General features: G+C 39.6%; 1 protein-coding gene across 1 annotated transcript; it reads left to right on the forward strand.

Moving 5' to 3' along the window:
* Nucleotides 1-11,110: 11,110 nt before the first annotated feature.
* abcb8 (ATP-binding cassette, sub-family B (MDR/TAP), member 8) lies at nucleotides 11,111-24,372 on the forward strand. Its single transcript, XM_028472379.1, has 16 exons — nucleotides 11,111-11,269; nucleotides 12,432-12,750; nucleotides 12,821-12,976; nucleotides 13,094-13,188; nucleotides 13,911-14,016; nucleotides 14,086-14,247; nucleotides 14,438-14,523; nucleotides 14,608-14,705; nucleotides 14,789-14,894; nucleotides 14,975-15,008; nucleotides 20,711-20,847; nucleotides 20,924-21,018; nucleotides 21,089-21,222; nucleotides 22,207-22,354; nucleotides 22,428-22,678; nucleotides 23,663-24,372. The coding sequence occupies exons 1-16, from the start codon at nucleotides 11,187-11,189 to the stop codon at nucleotides 23,744-23,746; spliced, it is 2,094 nt and encodes a 697-aa protein (XP_028328180.1). The 5' UTR covers nucleotides 11,111-11,186; the 3' UTR covers nucleotides 23,747-24,372.
* The last annotated feature ends 1,419 nt before the right edge of the window (nucleotides 24,373-25,791 follow it).

The raw sequence follows: 25,791 nt of genomic DNA on the forward strand, positions 1-25,791 counted from the left end.
CAATAATTCTGATTTAGAATATAATATTGACTTTAACAGCATAATCATGACTTGGATCTCATAATTTGAATTTAATTTATTTTTATGATACTGAGTTTAATCTAATATTTCTGACTTTATATATTCCAAGATTTAAGATATAGTGTTGACTTTAACAGCATAAATATGACTTTAATCTCACAATTCTGATTTTATATAGTCCATTAATTCTAACTTTAATCTGACAATTCGGACTTTATATAGTCTCGTCATAATTCAAATTTTTATCTCATAAATATGATATTCTCATAATTCTGATTATCGAGAGATTTTTTTTCCTGACATTACATAATCTCAGAATATATAGAATTTTATTTTATACACTATAATAACAGACCCTATTTGGTTTACAACACGTCTCAAACTCAAATATTATATGATTGACCTGTTGAAATATTGGTTTGCGTAAAAGTTACTGGAAACACAAAAAAAACTATTCCTACTCTATGCACTTGAGCGTGTGCGTGTGTGTGTGTGTGTGTGTGTGTGTGTGTGTGTGTGTGTGTGTGTGTGTGTGTGTGTGTGTGTGTGTGTGTGTGTGTGTGTGTGTGTGTGTGTGTGTGTGTGTGTGCAACTGATGCAATGCATACAGAGTGTATAACTCGTGCCAATTCTCAACTCCTGTGCCTGGTTGAGCTTTTCCCTAGAAACAAAATACAAAATGTATAAAAGCACAATCTTAAACACATATTAACTTATTTACAACAGTGATCTAGCATGTATACATTCCCACATTCAGCTCAAACAGATATGCGCGCAATTAAAAACATTATTTACAAGTGGGTCCAACTTTGATTTGTTTTAAGCCACAGCTTCAGCCTGGACGTGAACATTTTGAACTCTGTGATGAATTTCAGATGGGTAGGCAGTGAGTTCCACAGTTTGGCCAGTTTGATGGAAAAAGCAGACTGACCAAACGTGGTCCTATGACTGGGGATTGTGCAGTTATTGCTGGAGGTGCTTTTGGTGACTCTGTTGCTACTTTGTCTCTGTATAAAAGAACTTAGTGGCTCAGGTGCAAGGTTATTGATGCAGTTTAAGAGAATATAATTTATTAGGGGGGATTCTGCAGCTATCCTGACTATTTCCTCTCCATCATCCCCTATGCTGCATGTTGGATATAATAAATCATGTGTGACTTTATTTGCAAATCGGCCTTGATCTGATTGATGTCTCCTCCCGCCTGCCCAGATCCTCTCTCTGTCTGTGCTATTATGTGTGCAAATAGACAAATTTGACATTTCAGCCGCACACCACATTGTGGGATCGGGTTGAAGGTCACAGTAACCAAAATTTGAGTAAATGGCCAACAAGAGAAATGCAAACTGTTGTAGCGGTTTTGATGAACAAGATGGAGTCAAGCTTCAGGGTTGCTGGTCAGATGCAGTGTCATGTTTTAAGCACTTGGAAAGCTCCGCAATTTTTTTTTTTTTTTGAGGATTTACAGTTTCTGTAAATCAATTAGATACACTTGTAGTACTTCGGTGTGGAGACTGAGACCAAAAGTGTTCATGTATGAGAGCATGTCAGCTGATAAACATGAATACAACAACCTGCTGCGTTTTAGACAGCCTGAAACCAACCAAGCCCCTTTAAAATCTTGTTGAATTTAACTGAAAGGAATGAAAGATCGTAGCATGGATGAGGTCACATGAGGATCTGGTCTTTTTGTGTGAATACAATACATACTTCTCACAATACTGTATATACAATAATGTACATTGCATTTCTGCTGTTTCCATTTTACAAGTGCATCAGTACCATTTGCACAGTTCTTAATAGAACAATGTGGGTGGGGCATACTGACTTAAGGCGCTTTAATACTAAAAACACCTTCACAGATCACTAATGGCAACCGATGAAAATGGGGTGCAGAGACTGTATATTAGGTCAAAAGTCACATTTATTTTGAGCTTAAAGGATTTTGACATATTTAAATATTCAACAATCCGCCATTTCATAATATAATAAGTTATTATTTAATCTACATATTGATTTAGTTTGAAGAATCCCCCAAAAAAACAACCTGTTTTTTTTTTGTTTTTTTTTTTAATGGTGTTTTTTTATTTTAGTTTCAAGGATACAACTTGTTTCCAGCCACTGTAGGACCATGGAAATGTCATTTTATGACTCAGGATGATGTCTGTCATGGAGAGTTACGGCTCATAACCGGACATAAATCCCTTATTTACCTCTCTCCTGTCAAAGTGAACTTCATATCCACTCTGAGACATCCGTCATGTCAGCACAGCACAGCACACACTTTTCCAGGCCCTCGCGTTTCCTTAGAAGAAGAGCTTTTTTTTTTTTTACTCAGTTGAGAACTGACTGCTGCAGGACCTTAATTGACCAGTTTCATCCTACTGGACTGGCCTGACTGGACCACAATCAGTGTCTTTGGCACAAACACAGGCTGGGAGTGAAATGCACTGATTTACTTTGTGTTTTCCAGCCTGTCCTTTAGCTCAGGTGAAGCCTGAGGAATGCAGGCTGTGAGGACATAAGGAGAGTGGACACTAATCCTTGCATGTCTCTGAGAGCTGAGTCTGATTCCCACAACCTTCTTAACACCCCTCCTCTTCATCTCAGGACCAGCAAAACAGAGTCGGCTTCCCCCGAAGTGCGGCTGGGGGTGCAGACATGTTGAGTAACACTAATCTGTTCAGGCTGTCGGGGTTTCCCCTGCAAGCCTCACCAGTTCTCCCAGCTTGGCTGAAGACGTGATGGTGTTGTTGGAGGATCGGGTTTCAGGAGCACAACACTGCACATATGAACCTGCAGGATCTGAGGGCGGAAGCAGAACCAACACAGGACGGGTTCCTCTTATCCTGCTTTCACACCGTGATAGTCCCGGACTCAGGCCTAATGGGCGGAGAACAACTAATGATCCTTTAACCTTGGTTTGGCTCTGTTTGAGTTCACTGGGCAACCCAAACAGCCTATGATGCAATTGTATAGTTAGTCACTTGGAGCAGTTACTGAAATAGAGCCATTTCTGGGGAGACAAATAGAAATGAGAAGACGAGTCTTTTCTATTGGTCTTCACAGCCTACAGTGCCTTGTGCTCCATGTCATCTTTGTTACTTCTTGTGTTTTTCCAAGCCGAAAGCTTTTGCGTTCATATCGCAACTGAATTGCTCTAGATTTCCATCGCAAACGCTACAAGTTCGGCCAAACAAATGTTGTAGAATTCGGTGCCGGATCCACTCTAGACTTTGCATGTTCACACTCTCCGAAAACAAGGCGTACTTTCCTGGCAAATGTACTTAGAGTGGTTCCAACGCCCTAGGATTGGACTTGTGAAAGCATCATGAGAAACATCTACAGTCTGAGGAGGAGGGGGAGGCGCTGTAATGCAGAAACATTACGTCTGTAGCAGAACCAGGTACACGCGGTGACCAATGATCACTACAAGTTCATCAGCTAACACAGGTTGGTTAACGGTAGGGATGGGTAGCGAAATCAGTACCGATTCACGTAAAATCAAACGGTACCATGTTTTGGTACCTAAATGCATCCTTGTGGCTGTGAGACAGTGAAAGAATAGGCAGTTTCCCGTGTCAGTCTGTTAGCAAGATAACTTAAAAAGTTATGAATGGCTTTGGATAAAAAAATTTCAGGAAAATTGATAAATGGGACAAGGAACAGGTGGATACATTTTGGTGATGTTTGATGAAAACATATACTCATTTTAATCTAAATTAAACATTGAATCTGAATCTAACATCGCATGTCGAGATTTAGTCCCCAAAAGTCTGATTGTGAGGCAAAGTTTATGATAAGAGGCTGTCATTTATATAAACTACTATGTAGTAGAGTTATTTACAGCACTAACACCATTATATAATTACATATAATATAGTTTGTGAGATCATCATCACAATTCTTTTTCTTTTTTATTCTTTGTCTCAAACTTCATGGCAGAATCATCATCAAAACAATAAAAACAAAACATGGAATACGTATGTTTTCATCACTATAGAATGAAAAACAAACAACAAAGATTTAACACAAATTGAACATATGTATCTTTCAGTTTGAGCAAATAATTATTTAGTCCTGACCCTCCTTACTATCAATGACCAACTGTCAGCACAAAGTGGTCAACATGTCCGATCAGCCAAATGAATTGTAATGAACAATGAACAATAATGTAACACACACACACACACACACACACACACACACACACACACACACACACACACACACACACACACACACACACACACACACACACACACACACACACACACACACACACACACACACACACACACACACACACAGGTGAATGTGTTGTATTTATATTGTGTTGCAACTCCCTCCTCTTTGTTCTTTTTCACAAATCCTTCCAAAAGCTTCAACTGGATTGAGCTGCCCACATCATCACCAGAACCCCCTCCATCCATCACATTACCCCCGTCCTGCAGGCAGCAGCTCCACTGGACTACCACCATAACATTTTAGATGGTTCTAACAGTCAGATCCATTCACAACCTCACCCCTCCATATCTCCCTGACCTCCTTCACATGGCCAATTCCTCCCTTACCCTCAAATCGTCTGCCTCCATCCACCTGACTGTCTCCTCTGCCCGAACAGAGAGGCTCTAGAACTCACTACCAACTGAAGTCAGAAATCACTTCCACTCATTACCCATTTATTCAAGCTTTCACCCTTGTTTTTAGGCTGGGCTACCGGACAAAAAACACCACTCACTTTGTTGTTGTTGTTGTTCTTCTTCTTCTTCTGTACACTAGTTAAAATTGCTACTCCTCTGTTATTCGTGAATGTATTGGCCTGAAATTGGCCTGAAATTTGCTAGGTATAATCTACGGATGTGTACGCATTGACGCTCGGAGCCCGGTTTTTGATTTGAGGCCCAGAGGGGCCCCAAGGGACCCAAAAGGAAAAACAAAAGTTGATTTCTCATTTATTTGCGAGTCAAATATTACGACGGTTGGTGGTACCAAATCATTGGCACATACCAATATATAAATAGTGTCCATTACCCTGTGCGTGTCATGGGGGCGCCAGGGGGGCCCCATTTTTCAAATGACTACTCCTCCCTTAGTTCTTGTTATATCGGAAAGCAGTTTGGTATGAATACTTTATGAATGAATATGATGAGACGCTCTGAGCTCTTTTTTTGAAATGGGGCACGGGGGCCCACCCCCCATTTCCGGTCATTTCCAAATTTATGGGAACATAGTTGTGTGTTATATTGATTCAAAGGTAATTCAACATATATTACAATTATGCCTCGCAAAATTTGATTAGGGGCCCACACCCCTTTTTTTTGTCAATTTCCATCAAAGTCGTTTTCTCATATATTTGTGAGTCAAATATTCCGACAGTTGGTGGTACCGAATCATTGACACATACCAATATATGAATGGGGCCCATTACTACGTATGCGCCACAGAGGCGCCAGGGGGCCCCCATTTTTAAATGACTACTCCTCGGTTAAAGCTCGCTGAATCAGGCTGTAATTTGACATGGATATTCGATGTCAAGAGCCTTTTTGAAAGAGGGGGAGGGGACCCTTTTCCGGTAAATTCTAAATTTATCTGAACGTAGTCGTGTGATGTATCTTTTCAAAGGCAATGCAGCATAGATTACGATTTTACGTAGTCTAATTTCATTTGTTTTACTCATTAGAACTTGTTAACAGTAATATCATCATCAAATCTTGACCTGTTTCTATAACTTGTGCACTGTTGTGGTTTTTAGAGATTGTTTCTTTTGTCATGTACGTAAGAATTCCCCAGAAACCCGAGAGAGAAGGTAAGGAGGTAGGAAAGCAGTGAGGTCACACACACACACACACACACACACACAGAAAGCCACATACTGTGTTGACATGTGCAGACTTGTCTGCTTATTTAGTTTGATGGAGCGTCCGAGCTGCCCCTGAGGAACTGTGGAAACAGCAAGTACATTGAAGACAACAACACCGTTTGTTTCTGAGGTCCATTGCACAAAAGTAGGATTCAGTCATCCAGGACAAATGACTGAGCTGAGTTCAATGAATCCAAAACAAGAGCGTCCAGGTTTCAGTGGTGGTGCAAGGACCAAGCCAGGCTGAGCAGACATGGATCCATCAATCCAGGTTAAACCAGCCCTGGATCAGTGCATGCACGGCCACCATCGATCGTAGAGTCCCAATGGCAACCAGAGCACCGTACTTTTCTCCGTCAAAGGCAGAAATCCTCATAGAGTTATTAAACAAGGAAAGAAAGCATTACAAAGGCTTGCCGAGCGGAAATACATTTGCTGAAAGCATCACAATTACAATACAAATAGTTCATTAGCATATCCCTCTGATTATAGATGTGGGTGACATTGTGCAAATGTAACTCCATCAGACTTTGTAACTCTTAGATAAATAGACCAACTCAATGACTTAGCTTTGTGTTACAGCTTAATGAGTCCATCGGTGCATTGGACACCCCTCAGGTGCCCAAGAGGCAGAATTTGTGAATAGGAAATCCTTTCACAGCATGAACGTTCAGCTGAACATGAACTTTTTGATATTGTCAGGTAATGAACACTATACATTGGTTGTGATGCGCATGGATTGGGTTAATAGTGACCAAATTACCATCTTATCATTTCAGATGGTCTGCATTCTGCAGTGGTGACGGTCTGATCAGTAATGTTGTGGCAAAGTGGTCTGACTGAGTCTAGGACCTCTGGAATCTATCAGCACTAATCACAAGGTGAGCCACACATCTATTAATCAGCACTTTTTACATCATGACCGCGCCAGAATGTCACTGTATTTCTGTGGTATTGACAAGTGAAAGATCTGCTATGTTGAGGACGGACGGGGGGCGGTGTCTCCTGACACCATACGCAGACCTATATGTGTTCAATATTTTGAGTTAACATGCATGCTTTCCCCCCCCCCGAGACCCTGAAAACACGGAGCAAGCGAGTCAGAAAATGGATGGATGGTTGCATGCTTTCAATTGAAGTCAAACAAGAGGAATTTGTGTTTTTTAATTCAATATGAATTGATTTGGCTTTGTATGATATTAGTGCTGCTGTATACTGTGTGTAAGCCTTGAAGAGAGGCTACTGCATCCATTCATTCATCTGTTCTTTTGTTGCATATTTATTTGTCCTGCATTTTTTTTCAGTGTGCAGACATGCACGTTATAATATTTTCAGACCTTTGAATTTGTATTTATTCTCGTGGTGTATTATATGCTTTGTTTCTTTGCTTTCTGACCTCAGATTTGAAGGAGCTGATGGTTTACCTGCTTTGATTCATCCCAATTCATGTTCCTCTTTTACGTGTATTCATTTTTATATGGGATGTGTTCTTTATATATATTTCATATATATTTTATGGGAAACTGTAAATCACGTAATGATTGCTACATCATCTAAAACAGCTATTCTCAACTGGTGGGTCGGGACCCAAAAGTGGGTCGCGGACGTGTACTGGGTGGGTCGGAAACAGCTGGTCAAAAATAAAGACTTAATGTCTCTCGTAATGGACTTGTCTTTTATTTTGAAAGACACTTTTCTTTTGACAGGCACGTATTGCACAGAAAAATATGTGGATTTATGTTTAAGAAAAACTTTATATATAAGCTATTTTTTAAATACTGACTTTGGTTGGTCAAATTCTAAAAAAAAAATAAAATAAAGTGGGTCATGATTTAATGACCGTAGCAAAATGTGGGTCCCGGGTGAGACCAGTTGAGAACCCCTGATCTAAGACACGTGTCAAACTCATGGCCCGGGGGCCAAATCCGGCCCTTTGGAGCATCCAATTTGGTCCGCAGGAGAAAATAAGGGGCTCACAGTTTTTCCAGGGGCTTATATCACATGATTATAGTCATTTTTAATCTTAAACATTTAATAAATAAATAAATAAATTACGAAATCCTTAAATTTTATTTAAATTATGACATAATATTTCCCTTTATTAAATACAAATTGGTCACATAATCTAGAAAATTTTAAGTGAAGATCCTATTGGGACCCATATCTATCCCTTATTGCTTCGATATTGTCGGTTTAAAACATATTTTGTATTTTATATATATACGTAGAAGTGCAAACTATGGCACAATAATGTGGAAAATGACTTGTTTTCCAGCATTAAATCTGTGGCCCACTCAGAACAAACTGCTCTGTGTTTGGCCCCTGAACTAAAATGATCATTCATCTGAAAAATGTTGAAATAACAACAGTGGGTTTAGTTGAATGTGTGCAGTGGAATAACTGAGTGTTGACTGAGATACAGTAAGAGATGAAATAGATCCTGATCTGGAGCAGGCTTGCTCCACAGAATACATCGCCATGGTAACTTATGTACAACCAGATCATGGATAAGATAATCCAAGATATCCCGACTTAATCCTTATCCTACTTTTGTACAATGGGCCTTTGGTGACTGTGTTCCATGTATCCTCATAGCATGGACCACATGTTTCCATCATCCAAAGTAACTCTGTTCTATAAGCTAACATACATGAGACATGCTAGCAGAAACAGCTGTAAAGCAGTAATAAATCACATTTACCACCTGCAATAATTTGGATGCAAATATGCAGAAAGAAAGGAAAACATCTTTAGGTTAAAAAAAACAAAACACACACACACACAAAGGAGACAAAACGACAGAAATAATACAAAAACTACTCCAAAAATACACAAAACGACAAATAAAACCAACGCATGCCATGTGTAAAACGTGAAACGCAACGCTTCACCGCAAAAAGACAACATCAACATGGCAGCATTTGAATATGACACGACCGCTGCACAGACTGTCAGAAACAAGCTGTGAGAGATGTGGAGGAAACATTTTAAAATTTTAGAAATGTCCTTCATTGCAGTTCTCATCTTTACAGTTCTACCACTGCACGTCATATGTATCTTATTGCATTATTTGGTTTTAGGTTGTTGCATTTTCAAAATCATTTTAAAGGCTCAAAATGTCTTTTGTTACAATACTCTCAATTTATCTTTTTTTTTTATTTTATTTAAATGTCCTGTAAGAAACATTTCTTGCACTTGTTTTATAAGTCAAAATATTGGGGGAAAATTAGCCTTTTTTTTTTGTTTACGTTTGACATGCTTCAGAAAAAGGACTATTAAAATGATTGTTGCTTAGTATTTATGATGGTTTAAAATTTTCTGTCCCTTAAAAAGATATATTATTATTATTATTATTATTATTATTATTATTATTATTATTATTATTATTATTATTGAGGGATAACATTGCAATCCTCTGCTTGACAAATCGCAACACAAATAGTTGTTCACACAAAACAGTGCTAGCCCGCCCTCTGCTGGATGAGGTCCGTACTACTGCAGGAGTTCCATTTACTAAAAATGGAATACTAAATAAAAAAATACTAAATTAAACGAATTACCTGTATAAAAGAACAAATGTCAAAGTGCAGTAGAAAACAAAACAAAAGGAAATTCAGTGCAAGAATGAAATGAACTAACAGGGAACAAATAACATAATGTTTCATAGTGCAAGTAACATTTTCTTTGAATAAATCAAAACTATATTAAACTGATCACTTCCATAAAAAAAAAAATAAAAAAAATAAATAAATAAAAATGTAAAAGTGCAGCAGTCAAAAATGCAGGAAATAACCAAACACTCTTTACAATCAGTGGCAAAAAAAAAACTTCAGAAAAAAAAGGATTTTTTTTTTTTTTAATTCAGCTATTTTTTGGTCCACAAAATGTGGAGTACAGTACATGCCGACGTAAATCAATATTTTTGCACTTTAGTTTCACATTACATTTTGTTCCCGGTCCATATCTAATGCAGTCTAATCATTTAATGTCCTTTTTTTGTTTCTGCTACATTTTTATGCTTCTCATTATTACTTCCTTTGTGTGTAGGCGTTTAGTTTAGTGTTAATGATCTTTAATGTCAATAAGGAAAGGATTTTAGGAAGATTGGCATGAAAATGTCTGTTTGTCGCACCACACCTGTCGTACCGCTATCCCCCACCAGAGGACGCGCCACACACTTTGAGAAGCACTGAGCAAACTTTCAAAGTCTTTATTTTTTAAAGAACAAACACCTGAATTAAAAGTTAGTAGTTAGTTCATTTTATTTATACCAAAACATTTTCATATAAATTTGAAAACTGAAACTTTTTTTTTAAATCTAAAAACAAGCATAATGTGTATTTATGTACTTTTATTTTTATGTATCTATTCACAAACAGAAATTACAGAACTCAAACTGAAACTATATGACAATGTAAATCTGTATTTATTCATTAATTTGTGCGTTTTGGAATGTCATCATTTCTATTTATAATAATATTCAAACATAAACCATTGCTGTAGCTGTTTATGCTAGTGGTTTTAAAATCTGGTTCAAAGTACAATGTAACTGAACACAGTGTTTACTATCTGTAGTTCTCTCCTGCCTTAAAATATCTTTGCAATAGACACTTTCCATCTCAGAGAAGAAGAAAACATTGTTAAAATATTATTTTTTTATTATTCTGAATCACTTTAGATATCAGAATTCTGACTTTAATTACAGAGTTCTGAGTTTTAAAGTCAGAATTCTGTCTTTATTCTCAGAATTCTGAGTTTATTCTCAGAATTCTGAGTTTTAATTTTAGAATTATGAGTTTCAATCTCAGAATTCTGACTTTAAAATTCACATGTGGCCCTAATCCTCTTCTTTAGTTTCAAGACTAGGTTCTGAAATTGTTTATTTATTCATTATTTGAATTTAACGTATTATAAATAAATTAAATTGATACGACGTTGCCGATTTCAGGTTTAGATTCGGTATGAAACTTGATTTATGTAAATAAACCACTAACTACACATATACATTGTTATGCTAGTTTCAAGTTTAAGTTCTATAACTGTCAGGGTGGGTAAATCAATATTTAATACAATTTATTTAATACGTATAAATTTATAAATAAATGAATAAAGAAATAAATTCATAATACATGCACAGTGTCCGTGTCCTTCCAGACCAGCAGGGGGCGCCTGTCCGCTGTCCCGGTGGTTAGCAGTATGACAGGAAGCAGCAGGAGGACATTCCCCCGGTGTCCGTGGATCAGTGCGGGCTTAATGCGGATCAGGGCGTGTGTTATGAGTGTGAGGGACTGAGTAAAGGTGGGAAATGTTGCCGCTGCACTGCTGCAGGCTCAGCGGCCTGTCGGTGCTGCGTTCACTGACCTCAGCGTCTCTACACAGCAGCTCACGGTGAGTTTCTGTTAATGAAGTGTGACAGCTCGACCGGTGACCCCCTTCCTCCGGTGATCCACTTCCGCCTGCTGGTTGCTATTGGTTACCGTAAAAAACACAAAGTTTAGCTGGATGAGTGATACAAGCTATACATTTAACACAATTATTTACTATAATTTAACACAACCTCTTAATTTTATTTTTAAATTCAACATATTATTATTGTTGTTGTTGTTATTATTATTATGTTTTTATATAAAAACAAGACGCCTTACTTTGACAGTTTAAAAAAAGCATGAACAATATTAACAAAATAAAATATGATCAACTGAATTAAGGTCATTCAGAGAGAAGATTGATGTACTTTTGTTTAAATTTTGGACATTCCCATTTATAAGTAAGTGTAAGTAAATATTCAGAAATATTTGCAGAAAATTCAAATTTTAGTTAATTCTTCATCTTTTGACCAACTTGATTTTATTTATTTTAATCATCAGATAGCTTCTTTAGTTTTATTCTAGTGTCAGTCAAATACATTTAAATAATGTTATTTATTTTATGTTATTTATCATTTAGTTTATTATTTTGAAAAGTAGTGAAATTACTGTTGGGGGGGTTATGTCATAACAGTCTCACAATTTTAACACTGATACCTAGGTCTGGGCAATATATTAAGATTCACGATATATCAAGATTTTCATTTTGGCGATGCAGAAAATTACAATATGAGCTCTAACGATATGTTTTTATTTTATTACTTATTTTGTATTTGAAATACTTGTTTTAGGAGTTACTAAAGTAGAGTTAGATGGATTTCTGAGTGCAATACCGAACCCTAAACAAGCCACAATACGGAACTCACTCGCATGTACTGTCCCTTATAGGAGAAAAAGCCAAAAGTGACCGATGTTGTGCAGTTTGTTAATAAATGTGCCTATGTGGCATTTTGCACCAGCAAATTTGTCCCAGATTTGTCTTTCTGGTCAAACTTTATTGAGTTAAAATATTTATATTTATATCGTATATCGCTATTTTAAGGAGAAAAAAAAATTGACACAATGAATTTTGGTCCATATGGCCCAGCCCTACTGACACTGTGATGTTACAAACTTGACTATGGTTCATGTGTCTATGTCGGCTCTCTGTGCTCTTACATTTCATCCTATGGTCTTCATTGCAGGTTTTCGGTGCTCAGCACCTCAGTGCAGCAGCCAGGGGGCGCTGTTGGTCGTATTTGGACCCTGACCCATAAAGCCGCCTCCCGCTGCACACTCCGTACCAGAGCCAAGCCACCTATCCTGAGGCTGGTCCTGGTTCCAGCAGCAGCACTGACCGCCTCCGCCCGTCTGCTGTGTGTGTCCGCTCGCTGTGAGGCCGACGTAAACAACAATAAGAAAGCTCCTGGCTCCGCCCACAAAGACGCAGCGCCGGAGTTTAAATGGCTCCTCCTGTGGGAGTTCATCAGACCGCAGTTGCTGGCTCTCGTCGGCGCAGTGGTGGTGAGTGTTTAACTGACCATTAGTAAACTTGTTTCTGTGAGGACATCAGTGCAGAGTCGTCTCTCCACAGCTCGCCTTTGGAGCCGCCGTCCTCAACATCCAGATCCCGCTGATGCTCGGGGATCTGGTTAACGTGGTGGCGCGTTACCTGCGGGAAAACGTCGGGAATTACACCAATGAGATCAGAGGCCCCGCCCTGCAGTTACTGGGACTGTACGGCATCCAGGTGAGAGGAGAAAGGAAGTGACACACTGATGTGAAATGTAGAATGCTGCTCTATGCTGATTGGTTGAAAGCTCATGTGGGCGTGTTAGTGATGAAATAAACTTGTTTGATGGTGCAGGGCCTGCTGACCACAGGTTATATCATCCTGCTGTCTCGGGTCGGAGAGCGTGTGGCTGCAGACATGAGAAAGACTCTCTTTGCTTCATTACTGAGGTACAAACATAGTCAGACACACATTTCTATGGTAACATACATTTTATACAGGCTGACCTACTGTGGTCCCCTGACTGTTTCCACGGTAACATAGCTGGATGCTATGGAGCCAATGTCTACTTCCTTCTTAGTGAGGATGTGTTTACATACGTATCATGGTATTAGTGACTGTAGTAACAGGAAGTTACTATGGTGTGGTAATACTGTGGTACCCAGATTGTTACCATGGTAACATGTCTGCATGTTGTAGAGGTTAGCTTTAACCTAGTGAGAATGTGCTTTAAAAAAACGAATCACAACATTAATTGCTATATCAATTAAATCGGTTACTATGGTAGCAGAGTCTTTTTACAGGCTGACATAGCGTACTGTACTTCCCTGAGGGTATTAAGCTGATGTGGCTAGATTGAGCTTCAAGAGGCATCACAGAATTACTATCTGTTGTAACAGATTCGGTTACTATGGTAACATTCAAGTTAAAAGCTAATATTTGGCCGTGCTAGGGTTACATGGCTGTCAGTGTGGACAATATGGTACTTTTGCTGTAATTGGAATGTGTCTCAGTGGGTATAACAAAGTTGATTACCATGGTAACAGTCAGGTGGGACAGAATTCTATTTACTATTGATGTGTAAAGTTTGTGCTCGCAAATGTTTTCAGCGCGTCACCTGAGATCGGATGTAACTGTGTGGTTGCTGTGGTAACTTACCATTTCCCATCAGGCAGGATGTGGCTTTCTTCGACGCCAACAAAACGGGGCAACTAGTCAACCGACTGACGGCGGACGTTCAGGAGTTCAAGTCGTCCTTCAAACTGGTGGTTTCTCAGGTAGGCTGAGCTCCTGTCCCACCCTCTGCCTCTGACTCTGTGTGCTGCTGATACGGTGTGCTTGTGCAGGGCCTTCGCAGCATCACGCAGACGGTCGGATGCTTTGTGTCGCTGTACATCATCTCTCCCCAGCTGACGGGGCTGACAGTGGTGGTGCTGCCCTGCCTGGTGGGCTCCGGCGCTCTCATCGGCTCATTCCTCCGAAAACTCTCCAGATTGTCTCAGGAGCAGGTGTGTGTGTGTGTTAATGTAGCACCAACAGGCTTTGGTTAGCTTTGCACGTCAAAGATTAAACTAAACTGGATCAGAGGGTAAAGGGGCGGGGCTATGTTACCATGCCAATTAATATGCTATATTTGCCTATAAGCTATCAGACAGTCTGTGTGTAATCTTTCTCATTGCCCATGCTTTTATTTTGAAGGTTGCCAAAGCAACAGGCGTGGCAGATGAGGCCCTCGGCAATGTGCGAACGGTCAAGGCATTTGCTATGGAGGATCGAGAGCTGCAGTGAGGACACACATATGCACACACACACACACACACACAGACATGGAAGTGTGTGTGTGAGATCGGTCTCTGTGGCGTTCCCAGCTTATACGCGGTGGAGGTGAATAAGTCCTGCATGCTGAGTGAGCGACTTGGAGCAGGGATCGCCGTTTTCCAGGGTCTTTCCAACGTTGCCCTGAACTGTAAGCAGCATCCTGGTGCCCTGGACAGACTGAGAGGGATCGGATGGATGTGGACCTCACCCAGTCTGCCTCTGTCCTCTCAGGTATCGTCCTGGGAACCATATTTGCCGGCGGCACACTAATCTCCAGTAACCAGATGTCTCCAGGGGACCTGATGTCCTTCCTGGTCGCTTCTCAGACAGTCCAGAGGTAAAACATTATGGACGCGTCACCAACATATCCCGACTGCTGCTCACACTCCTGTCTGAGCTCACCTCCTCTCTGTGCAGGTCTCTGGCCAGCATCTCCATTCTGTTTGGACAGGTGAGGAACAGACGGCACAGACACACACACAGGTCTGAGGTCATGGGTATGGAGCACTACATAAACAGCAACTTTTCACAACATTTAGCAACAAACCACATTTCTCATAAAAATGTAGTATCAATGTTAAATATATGTGTTACATTTAAACATAAATGTTAAATCTAAATGCAAAATAATAAATCTAAATGTTACATTTAAATATAAATGTTACATTTAAATATAAATGTTAAATCTAAATGCTAAATATTAAATGTAAATCTAAATCTATTCCATCTATTGTTCAATCAATGAGCTTTTGCTTTGGTACTTTCGGTGAATTTGCATATTAGCTAAATATTTAGTTTTACTTTTGATATTTAGATTTAACATTTACATTTAGCGTTTATACATAATGTTTGGTAATGTTTGGGACTTCATACTGAGCTGACAGCAGCAAAAGAGCAGAGCGGAGCTCACAGAGGAATTTATTTACTAAACATGAACTTTTTCTTCTGAGAAATGATACGATACCTCAACATCAAACTCTATCATTTACCATCTGACTCTGGCTCTGAGGTAATCATCTACTGCTTTTTTATTTGCTGGCTCAACTGGAAAGCTAAGTAGCAAGCTAGCTAGCTACAAGTAGCAAGCTAACTAGCAGAAGAATGGCTCTTTCCACAACAGAATACAGCAGTCTCCTCCAAAAGATTACTGAACTGGAGACTACAGTGCGAGGAATACAAGTAAACATTGAGGTTAATGGACACTGTGGATATGATAATGATACGACTGTGCCGCTGTTTCAAAACAGCGGAGTGGATAAAGCTAACTCGCTACCAGCCCGTGCTAACAAAGCTATCAGGCCTAGGGAGGATCCTGTTCCCGTTGATAAGCCAACAGGTGCGAGTCCTCCCTGGAATACTCTGGGAGCTAAGCCGAAGAAAAAGTCATATCCACTTCAAAGGCTAACGGGCCGAGCAAAGCGCCCTGATATCAATAATGAGACGGACTGGCCTGCACTGGCTTCGCAGACTGCAGCCTCAACATCAACTCCCTTGTCTGCCCAGGCACAAAAGTGGACATCTGCTAAAGGCAGGAGTATCACCAAGTCACAAACCCAGTTTCATGTAGAACTGGGTAATCGATTCGCCCCACTGCTGAATGACCAAGGATCTGGCTCTAATGAGGTCAACACACAACCTTCTGGAACTGCGAAGACTGAAAGTGCTTCAGGAAAACAAAAGCGACATGGTAGGCCAAAGCAACAACCTCACACACTGATAGTGGGAGACGTTTCTGTTAAAGATGCTCAGAAGATGTTTAGCAGCAACGTGAAAGTGATCTGCTTACCTAATGACACAGTATCAGACCTGGCTGACAAAATCTTGCATATCGTTGCAGATTACCCACATTTGAAAAATGTTGTGATTCATTGTGGGTTAAATGATTTAGCCAAGGAGGAGTCTGAGGTGTTAAAGCAGGATTTCACCCATCTGCTAAAAACTGTGAGCTGTATACTGCCTAAAGTGTTCATCAGTGGCCCGATACCTCCAGTCCGCAAAGGAGATCTGAAATTCTCAAGGATTTACTCTTTGAATAAATTTCTGTCTTCGGCTTGTGCTGCCCTTTCACTAAATTTTATAGAAAATTTTCCTATTTTTTGGGAACGTCGTCATCTTTTTAGAGCAGATGGACTGTGTCTAAACAAGGCTGGAGTAAAACTCTTCACATCCAACTTGTTTTACTTCACCAGTCACACTGCTATCAGTTCTGATAAAGACAGAGGACAACATGTACCATCGGAGAACAAAACAACAAGGAAAGAACATGGAGTCAATGAGCTTCCAGCAAGAAATAAAAATCGCCAAAATGAAGAGGTCAACCCAACCCCCGCATCTCAGGACCCACCTGCTTCACCCCAAAATTCACCTACTTCCACCTCATCCAGCTTCTCTCCTACCCCTGCCTTCTTGGATTTAACTGCCCAGATGAACGAGCTGGTTCTGGCTGGCACAAGACTAACACCCCACCCTTTACCCCACCATGGTCAATCTGCACCACCCATCCCTCCTCGACGATACCAGGCTCAGGATCACTCTTCTCCTCAGGCCAGCTGTGTTCAACTTAGAGCGACACAGGCCTGATGTGTGCTGGGTCCAGACTGCAATAGCTCTATTTTTAGGAACAACCAGAAAAAGTCAGGGCCCTATGGAGTTAATGCAGCTTCTTTAATTCCTGTGGTGACAGGTAACACAGGTAAAATTGTGAAATTAAAGAAAAGCAAAAAGCTTTATAGAGATAAAAATTTGACTCCTATAACATGTCATCCAAAAAGTCCACCAGTGTCTCCAGTAAAGTCTTTAAAATTAGCTCTTCTTAATGTTAGATCTCTTGTTAACAAGTCACTAATAATTAATGATTTTATTTTGACACATCACTTGGACTTTTTATTTCTCAATGAAACATGGTTGAATGATGGTATCAGTAATACTATTCTCAATGAAAGTTCACCACAAGACTTTATTTATTTAAATAAGTGTCGTACTTGCAGGAAAGGTGGTGGAGTTGCTGCCATTTTTAAATCAATATTTCAGTGCAAAGAAATAACATTTGGTGATTTTATCTCCTTTGAATATATGTCATTCTTACTGAAGGGTGATTCAAGAGTTCTGTTTTTAGTCGTTTATAGGCCCCCAAAATATTCTGGAGAATTCATGGATGAGTTTGCTGAACTGCTGTCAGTTGTATGCACTGAATACAACTTTTTAATAATAACAGGTGACTTAAATATTCATGTAGACAATAACATGGACAATACTGCCAAAGAACTGTATGCTTTAATGGATACTTTTGGTCTTACACAACATGTGACTGGTCCGACACACACTCAAGGTCACACTTTGGCTCTGGTTATCTCTAAAGGTGTTGATATCTCTGCTGTTGATGTAAGAGACTTAGCTCTATCTGATCATTTCTGTGTCTTTTTTGACCTAGAGACTGTAACATCTGTTCCCCCTAGTTATGTGTGTTTAAAGAAAAGGTACATAAATGAGAACACAAGTGCACAGTTTATGGAAGCCATAGCAATGACACCAACATTGAGTGCTGAGACAGTTGATGATCTTCTGGATGAGTATAATAGAAACGTCTGTAATGTCATAGATGTGGTGGCTCCAATCAAAACTAAGAGAAAACCAAACACACAGAAAACACCTTGGAGGAGGACTGAGATAATGCAGAATTTGAAATCTGACTGTAGAAGAGCTGAGCGTAAATGGAGATCAACAAAACTCCAAATTCATCTAGAACTGTACAAAATAAGTCTGCGAAAATTCAATGATGGCTTGTTCAAAGCAAGGCAGCAATACTTTTCTGAAATTATTGCCAAAAATGTCAACAACTCTCGCACGTTGTTTTCTGTAATTGAAAAGCTCACAACCCCCCCAGATCAGATAGCCCCTGAATTACTGTCAGCTGGAAAATGCAATGAATTTGCTGTATATTTCAATGAAAAAATACAATCAATAAGGTCAAACATCAGAACAAACCAGCAAAATCACAAAAAGCTTGAACAGCTTCAACCACTGAGGGATGAGTCAACTACAATGTTAGAGTTTATTACAGTGAACCCAAAAACAATAGAGGAGACTGTTCAGCAGCTGAATCCATCAACGTGTTGCCTTGACACAATACCCTCAAACTTCTTTAAAACTGTTGTAAAGTCAATTGTCACTGATTTGTGTCAGATAATTAACTGCTCATTCCAATCAGGCACCGTACCAAAATCCCTGAAAGTAGCTGCTGTGAAACCGCTGTTAAAAAAGAGAACACTGGATGCCTCTATACTGGCTAACTATAGACCAATCAGGAACCTTCCATTCATGGCCAAGATCATTGAGAAGGTGGTCTTCAACCAACTGAGTCAATTCTTAACATTCAACAAAATATTTGATAAATTTCAGTCAGGTTTTCGTTCTCATCACAGCACTGAAACTGCTCTTATCAAAGTGATCAATGACATAAGGTTGAACACTGATTCAGGAAAAGTATCTGTTCTCATTCTGTTGGATCTAAGTGCTGCATTTGACACTGTAGATCATACAATTTTGTTGCACAGATTGCAAACATGGGTTGGACTAAATGGAAAAGTAATGCAATGGTTTAAGTCATACTTGGAGGAGCGAAGCTATTTTGTAAGCATTGGAAACTTTGAATCTGACAGATTACCAATGTCCTGTGGGGTTCCTCAGGGATCTGTTCTTGGACCCCTTCTGTTTAACCTTTACATGCTTCCTTTAGGACAAATTTTACAGAACTGTAAGGTTGATTATCAGAGCTATGCAGATGACACACAACTATATCTATCACTGAACCCAGATGACCATGGTCCCATTGAGGTGTTGTGTGACTGTTTAGAAAAAGTAAACTGCTGGATGAGTGAAAACTTCCTTCAACTAAACCATGACAAGACGGAGGTAATTGTCTTTGGTAACAAGGAAAAGAGGACTGCTGTCAGCAAGTATCTTGAGTCTCAATCTTTAAAAGCTAAAGACCAAGTCAAAAACCTTGGTGTTCTGATTGACTCAGATCTTACATTCAGCAGTCAGATCAAATCAATCACAAAAACAGCCTTCTACCACCTAAAGAACATCTCCAGAGTGAAAGGTTTAATGGCTCAGAAAGACCAGGAGAAACTGGTCCATGCTTTTATCTCCAGCAGACTGGACTATTGTAATGGTCTTCTGACAGGAATCCCCCAAAAGAGCATCAAACAGCTACAGCTGGTTCAGAACGCTGCAGCTCGGGTCTTAACCAGAACAAAGAGGTCAGAGCACATTACTCCAGTTTTAAAGTCTTTACACTGGCTCCCAGTCAGCCTCAGAATAGACTTTAAAGTTCTGCTGCTGGTGTATAAATCTGTGAATGGGTTTGGTCCAGAATACATCAGTGACATGTTAGTCAGGTATGAACCCAGCAGGTCTCTCAGATCTATGGACACAGATCAGATAGTGGAGCCCAGAGTTCACAGTAAACATGGTGATGCTGCTTTTAGTTGTTATGCTGCAAAGAAGTGGAACAAACTGCCAGCAGAGCTGAAGTCAGCATCCAATGTGAACATTTTTAAATCAAAGTTAAAGGCACTTTTTCTCTACTGCATATGATTGAGAGAGAGATTTTTTGTCATGTTGTTGATGTAATGATGATTTTACTGATGATTTTAATTGATTTTACTGATGATTTTAAATGTTCTTATTGATTTAAATGTTCTTATTGATTTTAAACAATTGAATGTTTTATCATGTAAAGCACATTGAGTTGCCTTGAGTATGAAATGCGCTATATAAATAAATTTGCCTTGCCTTGCCTTGCCTTATATTTAGCATTTAGATTTAACATTTAGATTTAAATGTAACATTTAAAATTTTGATTCAGCATTTAGATTTCATATTTAACATTTAGCATTTAGATTTTATAGTTAGCATTTAACATTTAGATTTAACATTGACATGATATTTTTACGAGAAGTTAATATCACAAATTTCACAAATGCTGTAAATCTGGTCAAAAGTAACAAAAAATTCACAAATGTTTTTTTAATGGTGGTCTGTTGCTAAATGTTGCAAAAAGTTGCTGTTTATTTTAGCATGCGCAACTTTACAATTGGCGCCTCTTGTGTGTGTGTGTGTGTGTGCGTGCGTGTGTGTGAGTGTATGTAGGTGGTGCGAGGGATCAGCTCTGGCGCTCGAGTCTTTGAGTTCCTGTCGTTGGAGCCGAAGCTGATGCCGAGCGGTGGAGGACGGATCCCGTTTCATTCCCTGACTGGACGGGTGGACTTCATGAACATCTCCTTCAGGTTACTCACAGCTCACACACACACTTCATCACATGATGCTATGTCCCTTTACCTCTGACCTCTGTCGTGTCCGCAGCTATCCAACACGACCCGGCCAGCAGGTCCTGAGCCGGTTCAGCCTGACGCTGCCACCTGGTAAAACAGTGGCAATCGTTGGGGAGTCGGGGGGAGGTGAGGTTTAGCTTCGGCACGACAGCATTTCTTTATTAACGATGCGTTAATCAACTTTCTCTCGCTGTAGGAAAATCAACAGTGGCGTCTCTGCTGGAGCGTTTCTATGACCCGAGCTCTGGCATCATCATGCTTGATGGACTTGACATCCGGACCTTGGATCTGTCCTGGCTGCGAGGCCAAGTTCTGGGGTTCATCAACCAGGTCCAGAGACTGATCTTAACCCTGCTGAGTATCAGTGAATATCTGATGAGTCACAAACATAAAGAGATGCTAATGCTAAATCTTTTTGGGTTATTTTGCAAGAGAAGACTGTGTTTTAGTGCAGTGGTTCCCAAACTTTTCACAGTCCCGTACTCCTTCAGACCTTTTACCTTAAGCCATGTACCCCCTACTCCTGCACACTTAAAAATAGCCCTACAGTGAAATTTGCCATTGAATTTAACCTATCCTATTGAGGAATACTATATAATAAGAGTAATAATGATAATAATAATAATCTGTAAGGACACAATAAAAGATTGTATTCAGAATTATTACATTTATTTAAGTAATTAGCCTACTGGCATTTTCATTGAGAAACAATGTTTTTTCTGGAAAAACAAATCTACAGCTGCCTCAACGACCCGGCCCCGGATAAAGCGGAAGAAAATGGATGGATGGATGGAAAAAAATCTCCCAAACATTTGTTGATTGAACATATAGCATATGCATAGTAGTGCATCATATTCATCACCCTGAAACTGTAAAATATAACCCACTGAGGTGAGGTTTTGCACAGAACTCTGCAATATTTGGCTGAATTTGAGAGTTCTTCACGCAAAATCTTGTTCTGTATTTAGTTTTCATGTTTGCCAAAGCTGAAAATCTACTTTCAAAGTACGTGGAAACAAAGGGCATCAAGCACGTTTGGCTAGCGAAAAGGAATGTAGCGCTTGTCATATCTGCACTTTTTTCATAATTTTGCTGATTTACTGTCACCACTTACAGAGACCAATGTGTAATTTGTAGCAATGCATGGAGGCTCCTGACTGCTGCTCTATTTATATTCTAGTTTCCAATGTTGTCACGCTGTTTTAAATTTTTATTCACATGCCTCCTATGACAATTCACATATCCCAGGGGTACCCGTACCCCATTTTGGGAAACTAGGTTTAACTGAAACTGTTAAACTTTGTGTCCCTGCAGGAACCGGTGCTGTTTGGTTCGTCCATCATGGAGAACATCCGCTTCGGGAAGCCCGAGGCTACCAACGCTGAGGTCATTGAAGCAGCGAAGCAGGCCAATGCGCACCGCTTCATAATGGCGTTCCCAGACGGATACAACACCGTGGTCGGTACGTGCTTGTTGCTCCTGTCCACTAATGAGCCGTGTGTTATGTGACTTCCTCTCTTTCCATCTTTTTGCAGGTGAGCGTGGCGTGACTTTGTCCGGCGGCCAGAAGCAGCGCGTCGCCATCGCTCGTGCCCTCATTAAGAACCCAAGCATCCTGGTGCTGGACGAGGCCACCAGCGCTCTGGACGCTGAGTCGGAGCATGTGGTGCAGGAGGCGCTGGACCGCGCCACCAGGGGGCGCACAGTGTTGATCATCGCACACCGTCTCAGCACCATCCAGAGCGCCGATCTCATCTGTGTCATGAGCAATGGGCGCATCGTGGAGGTCAGTGATTGGACAAAACACCGATTGTTTAAAAAGATCCTCCACTGTTTTTACATGTGTGGCCTAAAACCTTTAAAATATTTTTATTAGGAGATCTATGCCTAACAAATCCCAATATTATGCACCATATTCGTTTTATTGACTTTTATAAATAGGACTACTTTATTGTTTTAGAACCTGTGTTCCACCATCTTGAAATCACGTGATTGATGACGTCCCAAGCTGAATTTGTCTGTAAACATCCCATTGTTTTCTATTGGAGTGAAGCATTCAGCCTGCCTTTTAGCTCATTTAGCAGCTTTCTGGGTACAATGACAATTTGTGCTGCTTTTGGTTGCTCTAAATAATCAGGAAATGTTAAAGATGTTGATGTAAACCTCTTTTGTTTGAGTAAAGGTCGGTTAGGAGAGCTATTCTTCTCTGCTTCATCGTCTACTATGAAACCGCACAGTTGAAACTGTCACCCCCTGTGATCACAAATTTGTTTCAGGTCACAACTGTTTTTATTCTCTTTTGGTAAACAAAAGAGATTTACATCAACATCTCAAACATTTCCTGATGATTTAGAGCAACCAAAAGCAGCAACAATTGGCATTTTGAGCGAAAAACCTGCTAAATGATCTAAAAAGCCGGCTGAATGCTTCATTCCAATAGGAAACCATGGGATGTTTACAGGTAAAATGAGCTTGGGATGTCATCAATCACATGATTTGAAGATGGTGGAGCATAGGTTGTAAAGTAGTCCATTTATAAAAGTTCATAAAATGAATTTGGTACATGATAATGTGTTTTGTTAAGCATAAATCTTCATAAGTACATTTCAAAGGTCTAAGTTCACATTTGTAAAAACAGTGGAGGATCTCTTTAATGCTAACTATCTTTGTTATCGTCATGGAAACGCGTCATTCCTCACATGTAAGCTCATGATGTATCATCTGGAATTAATTAGGTGACCTTGTGTGCATCATGTGTCTGCTTGGACAGGCGGGGACTCACCTGGAGCTGCTGAGCAGAGGCGGGCTGTACTCAGAGCTGATCCGCAGACAGAGGGCCGAGGGCCACAAGTGAGGGGGAGACAGGATCAGCAGGGAATCACAGCTTTACACAGTTTACCTCATGGTCTTCCATTGTTGACACAAAAATACATCCAAATGTTTTTTTTAAACATCTATTGTGTTTCTTTCGTCAGTCTTAACAACGTATTACGTTTGTTGTCTTCATCTTTCCTCATAGAGTGGAGGTGATCGGATGTTTTCTTGTTGTCAGTGCAGGAAAGACAAACAAAATCTCGTCTTGCTTATCTGGTACAGCAGCAAGCTGAAAGTCAAAGTTATAGATTATTCTGACACTTCCTGAAGCCTCTGACAGATGTAAAGATTAATTTATGACTGACATTGTATGTGTCAGAACAGCAGTTGAATGAATCCTGCTGTGATTTTTGTAATTGATCCATGAGATGCACCAGGACAGGGGAAAACCACTGCAGGTGTAACATAGAAACTACTGGTGTAAAAAAGCTCTGCATTTAGTAGAACAAATAAAGTGTAAAAGCTAAAGGAGAAAGTATGTTTTTAAATCATGTTCATGTGGAATTGTTGAATTTTTGCTTAAAAATTTTATATATTGTGATGAGCGCTATGAGGTAACTTATTGTTGTAATTAGTGCTATATAAATAAAGTTGAATTGGATTAAATCTTTTGACGTCTAAAAGTAAAAAAAAAAAAAAAATGTGAGAAAAGATTTGTACTTTCATAACTGAACTCTCAGCTTTTTTATCTGGGTTGTCAAGTTGAACAATTTCTTGCCTTTGGTGCAGGTTTAAACCGCAGCAAAACACTATTGTTTATTTTTTTGTCTTTGCACAGGGGAGTTTTTCAGGGTTCAACCTGAGAGTCCGGTCAGTTAAAACCAGGATCTAACACATCTAAAACACTTCTAAACTGTTAAGCATTTTCTCATCATTAAGTTCCAAGAAACTATTCATCAAATCACTCATAAATCTCATCAAGTAAAATGACATTTTATTGAATTGTGACTTACTGAATCATCATTCTTTTAAATGCTGACAGGTGTAATACACCCTATAGTAACTACTCAACAAACACACATGGATCTGTGTCTAATCATACATGCTTCAGTTGTTCTCTATTATTAATTGACTAAATAACACTAACTTTCACCCTAAAACTGCATTCACTGATTTAAGCAATGCAAAGCCCCTACTTAATTTTGTTTATTTATTTTAGTTTTTCCTTGCTAATTGTATTATGAATAACATTGGTTGCATTTACTCAATCGTAGGCATGTTGCACATACTTTAATTTTTGTTTTGAGAACCTCGCACATTTGTTCAAAACCTAAACAACCCAATCGGGGTTGATTTTGCAATCCTACAGGATTGTCACACTAAGAACTGAGACTCTCTAAGCTTTATACAGAAAAATACATAAAGTGTAATAAGATATATAAATGAGATTAAAATAAAGTGAATATTGTTCTCAATTATTTATTGCAACAAAGGTGTTGTGTACTATTTTGATCGTAAAGTTACTAAACACATCCAAATCAGCGACCCACAGTACTTCCACTCCTGTACTCCCAGGTTATACTGTATGTGATTGTCTTTTCATGTTTCTAACCGAATTACCTCTCGTGGATGAATAAAGTATTCTGAATCTAAACCAGAAGTCATTGGGTGGTAGGTGGAGGGGGGAGAGGGGGGAATCAGCAGACGGAAATATTCAAGTTTCTATTATAAGTTATTTAATTTTTTTAAAACAGAGTCACTAAAGAGCTTAATAAAAGAGGTTGGTGTTAGAATGGCAAATTGTGACTCTGACTCTCTGACTTTCTCACTCATCTGGTGCTGAGCACTGATGAAGCTATCAGTGTAGGTGACTAACATTCATGTTTATGATGAAAACTACAGTCTAAATAAATTATTGTCCTCACAATTAGATTCAATCGACTTTACGCAAAATGTAAACAAACCAACTCATTATCTTAAAGGTGCAGTCCGCAACTTTCAGATCCCTCTCCCCCCCTCCCCGCTGCTCTCTTGCCCTGCCTCCAAACTTTCCAAAGTTCCTCCCTCAGAGGAGCTAACAAGCTA

This window comes from Gouania willdenowi, chromosome 17 (genome assembly GCF_900634775.1).
Source record: "Gouania willdenowi chromosome 17, fGouWil2.1, whole genome shotgun sequence".
NCBI lineage: Eukaryota > Metazoa > Chordata > Actinopteri > Blenniiformes > Gobiesocidae > Gouania > Gouania willdenowi.

What these genes read in the sequence shown, in the direction of transcription:
- abcb8 (XM_028472379.1), top strand. Translation starts at nt 11,187, where the DNA reads ATGTTGCCGCTGCACTGCTGCAGGCTCAGCGGCCTGTCGGTGCTGCGT. An exon ending in TCAAACTGGTGGTTTCTCAG is followed by an intron (nt 14,017 to 14,085) that starts GTAGGCTGAGCT and finishes GTGCTTGTGCAG; the next exon opens with GGCCTTCGCAGCATCACGCA. An exon ending in TTCATGAACATCTCCTTCAG is followed by an intron (nt 20,848 to 20,923) that starts GTTACTCACAGC and finishes TCGTGTCCGCAG; the next exon opens with CTATCCAACACGACCCGGCC.